At 48.9% G+C, this 6,953-nt stretch overlaps 2 protein-coding genes across 3 annotated transcripts in view; both read left to right on the top strand.

Moving 5' to 3' along the window:
- The window catches only part of LOC130388065 (acyl-coenzyme A thioesterase 11-like), a 16,657-nt gene extending 16,627 nt beyond the window's left edge, over positions 1–30 (top strand). Inside the window, exon 17 of one of the 2 annotated variants that reach the window (XM_056597390.1) lies at positions 1–30. This exon is cut by the window's left edge and continues 1,179 nt beyond it. The gene's annotated coding sequence lies outside the window, so the exon portion shown is untranslated. The other variant, XM_056597391.1, reaches the window with a different exon arrangement.
- A 916-nt stretch (positions 31–946) lies between these two features.
- cryz (crystallin, zeta (quinone reductase)) lies at positions 947–5,900 on the top strand. Its single transcript, XM_056597716.1, has 8 exons — positions 947–1,233; positions 2,155–2,307; positions 2,413–2,576; positions 2,664–2,715; positions 2,894–3,043; positions 3,244–3,345; positions 4,389–4,484; positions 5,612–5,900. The coding sequence occupies exons 1-8, from the start codon at positions 1,099–1,101 to the stop codon at positions 5,771–5,773; spliced, it is 1,014 nt and encodes a 337-aa protein (XP_056453691.1). The 5' UTR covers positions 947–1,098; the 3' UTR covers positions 5,774–5,900.
- The last annotated feature ends 1,053 nt before the right edge of the window (positions 5,901–6,953 follow it).

The raw sequence follows: 6,953 nt of genomic DNA, 5'->3' as shown, positions 1-6,953 counted from the left end.
ACTGCAGTACATTAAGAGGTACTGCAGTACATTAGGAGGTAGTACTGCAGTACATCAAGAGGTAGTACTGCGGTACATTAAGAGGTAGTACTGCGGTACATTAAGAGGTAGTACTGCGGTTCCTTAAGAGGTAGTACTGCAGTACAGAGGTAGTACTGCGGTACATTAGGAGGTAGTACTGCAGTACATTAGGAGGTAGTACTGCAGTACATTAGGAGGTAGTACTGCGGTACATGAAGAGGTATTACTGCGGTACATTAAGAGGTAGTACTGCGGTACATTAAGAGGTAGTAGTGCGGTACATTAAGAGGTAGTACTGTGGTACATTAAGAGTTAGTACAGCAGTAAATTAAGAGGTACTGCAGTACATTAAGGCAATACTGCAGTACATTATGTGGTACTGCCATACATTAAGAGGTAGTATTGCAGTATATTAGGAGGTAGTACTGCTGTATATAAGGAGGCAGTAGCCTACTGCAGTACATTAGAAGGTACTGCAGTACATTAAGCGGTACTGCAGTACATTAAGAGGTAGTACTGCAGTATGTAAGAAGGTACTGCAGTATATATCACCTTAATATCTTCGGTATAAAATACATTTCGTAAAGACAATCAGGTGAAAAAACAAAGTGCAATACAAAAAACATTAACGTTAAATGCATTTTAATGAGTTTCAACCGTGTGTGTCCCCAAACTATTTTTATGCCCTATATTCACGTGAAGAGTGGCATTAATTTCCATTCAACATTTATGTAATGTAATAATAGCAACTAGTGTAAACACGGAGCGGTCCTGAACACAACTCAGACACCTGGACTAAACCACTGCTTAGGGGAGGGGGTTCTCAAAGTATGGTAAATAATGCAGGTATAACTACACTTTCAATTGAACAGTTCAAAGCGTCGTTTTAAATCAAGCCGCAAAGGTAAAGCTCCCAATAATAGAGTATTGCTTATTAATAATAATAATAATAATAATAATAATATGAAATTAAAGTGTGGACGTTAGAACCCCTCTCGTTTAAGCACATCGGGAACGGGGGAGTAGAGAAAAGGTCGGAGTGCACACGGAGACCAACCCCATATATTAAACTACTTTATGCTGAATATATTCAGTATTAACACCATGAAGAGCTGCCGGGTTATGAAAGCTGTCTGCGTCTCGGAGTTTGGAGGGCCGGAGGTCCTCAGGCTGCTGTCCGATGTCCCGGTCCCGACCCCCGGGAGACGGCAGGTGAGCCGTCCGCCTGCCTGGTGATGCCCCACAGGGACATTAACCCCCGCTGAGTTGTACTCCAGAATATTATCGACCCCAACATTGAGTAAAATACTTACAAAAATGACTTACTTTGTTTATATAGCAACGCCCAAAAACTATTGTAAAGCATTGAAGGAACATGATTAAGAGACTATATATGAAGGTAAAACAATGTACATACCACTGAACACAAACAATCGAAACTCAACTGTTGAGGCTGACCTCAAATGTGGTTGTGTAAGTTCTAGATATGTTGTAGATAGATTCTAGAAGTTAGTTTTAGATATGTGGTAGATAAAAGCTAGAAGTTACTAGTCAGAGACCCCCCTCCAGGTCAGAGACCCCCCTCCTGTCAGAGACGCCCCTCCTGTCAGAGACGCCCCTCCAGGTCAGAGACCTCCAGGTCAGAGACCCCCCTCCTGTCAGAGACGCCCCTCCAGGTCAGAGACCTCCATGTCAGAGACCACCCTCCTGTCAGAGATGCCCCACCAGGTCAGAGATCCCCCTCCTGTCAGAGACCTCCAGGTCAGAGACCCCCCTCCAGGTCAGAGATCCCCCTCCCGTCAGAGACCCCCCCCAACCCCCTCCAGGGCACATGGATGAGCTGCAACCTCCCTGCTGTCCTGACGGGAGACACTGCACACTGGGTTGCCAGGTTCTGACCTGTGCGTTCCCAGGTTCTGACCCGTGTGTTGCCGGGTTCTGACCCGTGTGTTGCCAGGTTCTGACCAGTGTGTTGCCGGGTTCTGACCCGTGTGTTGCCAGGTTCTGACCCGTGTGTTGCCGGGTTCTGACCCGTGTGTTGCCAGGTTCTGACCCGTGTTTTGCCGGATTCTGACCCGTGTGTTGCCAGGTTCTGACCCGTGTGTTGCCGGGTTCTAACCCGTGTGTTGCCAGGTTCTGATCCGTGTGCGTGCGTGCGGGGTCAACCCGGTGGAGACCTATATCCGCGCCGGGACCTACGCCCGCCGCCCCCCCCTGCCCTATACCCCCGGGTCGGACGTGTCCGGAGAGGTACAGGAAGTAGGGGAGGAAGTGACATCGTTCAAGGTACGAAAGGTCTCGCTATACGGTCAACAGATATGTAGGACAACACTAGGTGTGTGTAGTCATGTGTGTGTGCGTGTGCGTGTGTGTGTGTGTGTGTGTGTGCAGGCAGGGGAGCGTGTGTTCACCACGGCCACTCACTCCGGGGGCTACGCTGAGCTGTGCGTGGCGGAGGAGGCCAGCGTGTTCAGACTGCCTGCTGGGCTGAGCCCCGAGCAGGGGGCCGCGCTGGGGGTCCCCTACTGCACCGCCCACCGGGCCCTCGTCACCAGGTACTACTGAAGCACTACTGCCGTAGTACTACAGTAGTACTACCTCAGGACTACTGCAGTACTACAGTGTGTGTGTGTGTGTTACAGAGCTCATGCTAAAGCCGGAGAAACTGTTCTGATCCATGGAGCCAGTGGAGGGGTGAGTGACACCGAATATCTCTCTCTCTCTCTCTCTCTCTCTCTCTCTCTCTCTCTCTCTCTCTCTCTCTCTCTCTCTCTCTCTCTCTCTCTCTCTCTCTCTCTCTCTCTCTCTCTCTCTCTCTCTCTCTCTCTCTCTAACATGTTGTGTATATATATATAACATGTTGTGTCTCCAGGTGGGTGTAGCGGCGGTGCAGCTGGGCCGGGCCCTGGGCCTCCGGGTCCTGGGGACCGCTGGGACCCGGGGCGGTCTGGACCTGGTCCTCCAGCAGGGAGCCCACCAGGTCTTCAACCACCGGGAGGAGGACTACACACGCAAGATCCTGGTACACACACACACACACACACACACACACACACACACACACACACACACACACACACACACACACACACACACACACACACTATATTATATCTATTAATGTAAATATGATATATAGCAGGCTACGCGCGGGGTGGGCGTGGACGTGGTCCTGGAGATGCTGTACAGTATATAATGTATATAATGTATATATTATACCAGGAGGCTACGGGGGGTGCGGGCGTGGACGTGGTCCTGGAGATGCTGGCCAACCTGAACCTCGGGGCCGACCTCCAGATGCTGAGGCAGGGAGGACGAGTCGCTGTGAGGCTCCACCCCCTCCTGATACTCTGTACCCCTCCTGTTCCAGGATTATAGATATTACTGGTGTTATTATACTCAGTATTTAGAATCTCTATTCTACTCATTACACTCAGTATTTAAAGCATTTCTACTCAGTATTCTATTCATTGTACTCAGTATTTATAGCATTTAAACTCAGTATTTATACTCATTATACTGAGTATTTATAATCAGGATTGATACTCAGTATACTCTGTCTTTACTCTACTTTATTTATACTATAATATTAACACTTATTTCTTCTACTATAATATTTATACAACTGTTTATTTTCTTCATGAAGTCAATATTCATTATCAATATTTATGCTATGATATGTATTCTATGATATTTATCCTATGATATTTTTACTCTGTATTAATTAATATTTCTCCTGAGAGTGTAGTACCTTCGCCTGCATGTAGGGGGCAGTGGCTAATAGTTCTCCTTAGTATTTCTAGGCTGTGGTCAAATAGTCCTTTAGTTTGTTGGTTTAGTTGACAAGGACCATGTACAGAACAGGTTCTATACCAGAGCCGCAGTGCTTCCTTCAGTTTAGGGTATACTGGAGTGTCCTTCACCAGAGGAAAGGAGCCTCAGTGACTTCTTCAGCGTAGGGTACATTGGAGCGTCCTCACCAGAGGAAAAGAGGTGCTGCCGTCCCACAAACCATCACCATGATAACCATGTCTCAAAGTGACGTAGCCTAGTGTAGGTGCAGTCTCATAGTGAGGTAGCCTAGTGTAGGTTCGGTCCCCTAGTGACGAAGCCTAGTGTAGGTGTGCTCTCATAGTAACGTAGCCTAGTGTAGGTGTAGCCGTCTCATAGTGACGTATCCTAATATAGGTGCGGTCTCATAGTGACGTAGCCTAGTGTAGGATCAGTCTCATAGTGACGTAGCCTAGTTTAGGGTTAGTCTCATAGTGGTGTAGCCTAGTGTAGAGGCAGCCAGATTCTCTAAGCACAGCAGTTATCTTACCTCAGTCCTCATGAGAATGGTGGTTGTGTACTTCCTCCTCCTGCAGGTAGTGGGCAGCAGAGGTTCCGTAGAGATCAACCCCAGAGACACCATGGCCAAGGAGAGCTCCATCCTGGGAGTGGCTCTCGCCTCTGCTACACCTGTGAGCACCCCTTTGCTAGTCTGATCCACTCCCTAGCTAACTGCTAACGTAGTTACCCTTTACTAGCCTGATCCCCTCCTAGCTAACGACTTACGTAGCGTTACCCTTTAGTAGCCTGATCCTCTCCCTAGCCAACGTAACGTTAGCTGACATTTACTCGTCATCAAACTTGTCTTGCATCTTGTTTTTTGAAGTAATGTTTCCGGTTTTATTATTCAAAGAGTACACTGACGTTAAAGGTACCCAGCTAACGGTACGCAGCTAACGGTACCTAGCTAAAGTTAACGGTACCCAGCAAACAGTACCCAGCTCCCGTTAACAGTACCCAGCAAACGGTACCCAGGTAACGGCACCTAGCTAACGTAACATAGCTAATGTTAATGGTACCCAAATAAAGGTACCTAGCTAACGCTAACGGTACCCAGCTAAGGTAAATGGTTCCCAGCTAACGTTAACGATTTCCAGCTAACTGTACTTGGCTAAAGTTAAGGGTACCTAGCTAACGTTAACGGCATCCAGCTAACGTTAACGGTACCTAACTAATTGTACCGAGCTAACGTTAGATGGAACATTATTCCAGGTTAATTCACGGGTCTTTTCAATGCTGTGGAACACTCCGTTCACTTGCATGGGCCCTTCACAACTTCCGGCGGTGAATTATATTTTATTAAAAAAAAAAGATGTCAACGTCTTTGGCAGACTATTTCTCTGCTGGTCAACACTACGAATGCTGGTAACAAATAAATTGTAAAAAGACACACCGTGTGAAATATTTTGTAATAAACGGGATGATGTATAGAACGTCGCCAGTCATTATAAGCCCCTTCATGTCCTTTTGGCTATTATTTCCCGATAATGACCGGCGTTCTTTACATTATCCCTTACATATATAATTAATATAAATAATAATTAGTGGGCCATAAACGAAAATTCACAATACATTATGAATGTAGAAAAATCCAACAGCAGTTAAATAGTGTGTGGTAGGCTTTGCGTTTCCTGTGTTTACTCGTTGTGAGGTCACAGTGTTCACTCCATGATGGACCTGAGCCTCAGCCAATAGGGAGGGGGGCCTCTCAGTGACCTCTCAGTCAGTATCATGCCCTGCTCCCTCCTCCCTCCCCCAGGAGGAGCGGGAGGAGTGCATGGCCGCTCTGTCCACAGGGATGGAGGAGGGCTGGCTTCGCCCATCGGTGGGCCGCTGTTACCCTCTCAAGATGGCCGCCCAGGCCCACCAGGACCTCATGGAGGGCCCGGGTGCCTGCGGCAAGACTGTGCTGACCATGTGACCCTCCGAGGATGTCAAAGGTCAAAGGCCAAGTGTCCCTGAGTTATTGACTCTAGTCACATCAGAAGAGTGTGAATCTTTGAAGGCCTTGAATCAAAGTATTAAAACATTTGTCGTTACAGTATTGTTCCTTTATTCGTTTTTGATTAGTAGCACTAGGGTTGGTATGACTAGGGTTAGCAGGACTAGGGTTAGTGGGGTTGGGACTAGGGTTAGCAGGGTTCGTAGGACTAGGGTTAGTACCAGTCCTACTCCCAGTGACTCCTGCCCGACAGCTGGTCTCTCAGGTAACAGGAGGCTGCACTGAGCATGCTCCACACGAGACCCAGGTAACCCTACCTCACACTTACACACACACTCACTCACACACACACACACACACACACACACACACACACACACACACACACACACACACACACACACACACACACACACACACACACACACACACACACACACACACACACACACACACACTCACTCACAGGGTGTTTAGTGGACTCCATGGTTTCCTGACTTGGTCTCTCGGAGGCGGAAGGGGGAAGGGGGAATATCCTGGGATATCGTCTCTGGAGCACTGTTTCCCTTCCTGGAGTGAGGCGGGCTGGACCGTACCACCTCATCTGTCCCGGGGGGCGCTGGCTCCACCACAGGTCACAACTGTACTCACAACAGACTGGAGTTGGACCGAGACCAGTTAGTCCAGGAGGTAGTGCCGTACCAGACCATCAGAGCCTGGGGAGACCTTCTGGTGAAGTGTTGGATCAGCCCCTCCGGGGGGGGATCTGCTCTCTGGTCAACATGCAGCGCTCAGGTGGAGAGCGGTTCAGTTCGTTGGAGGAGCGCTGAATCCCAGCCTTCAGCTTTTTGTCCGCTGTCCACGATGTCAGAAGCGTCCTTTGCCTCCTACCACTGGAAGTGAGCTGTGTTAGTCCGCGAAGCTCCTCAGACATTCTGCCACAGTAGCAGGATGTTGGCCCGCAGGACCTCTCCGTTACCATGGTGATGGGGCCCTCCAGGGCAGACTCTGTCCCATACGACGGCAACATCACGGTGAAGGCGGCTACGCGGTCTGGCGAGTCGCCCGGGGTCTACACCCGGGACCTGGCCATCGCCGCCCCTGTCTGCTTCACCGGTGAGGACCTCAGACCTGTTTACTGACTGGTTAAAGGACTTTG

The sequence above is a fragment of the Gadus chalcogrammus genome, chromosome 8 (genome assembly GCF_026213295.1).
Source record: "Gadus chalcogrammus isolate NIFS_2021 chromosome 8, NIFS_Gcha_1.0, whole genome shotgun sequence".
Classification (NCBI taxonomy): domain Eukaryota; kingdom Metazoa; phylum Chordata; class Actinopteri; order Gadiformes; family Gadidae; genus Gadus; species Gadus chalcogrammus.
The sequence above is the reverse complement of the archived record's forward strand: the minus strand, read 5'-3'. Positions and strand labels throughout refer to the sequence as shown.

What these genes read in the sequence shown, in the direction of transcription:
- cryz (XM_056597716.1), top strand. Translation starts at nt 1,099, where the DNA reads ATGCTGAATATATTCAGTATTAACACCATGAAGAGCTGCCGGGTTATG. An exon ending in CGACCCCCGGGAGACGGCAG is followed by an intron (nt 1,234 to 2,154) that starts GTGAGCCGTCCG and finishes GTGTGTTGCCAG; the next exon opens with GTTCTGATCCGTGTGCGTGC. An exon ending in CTCTCGCCTCTGCTACACCT is followed by an intron (nt 4,485 to 5,611) that starts GTGAGCACCCCT and finishes TCCCTCCCCCAG; the next exon opens with GAGGAGCGGGAGGAGTGCAT.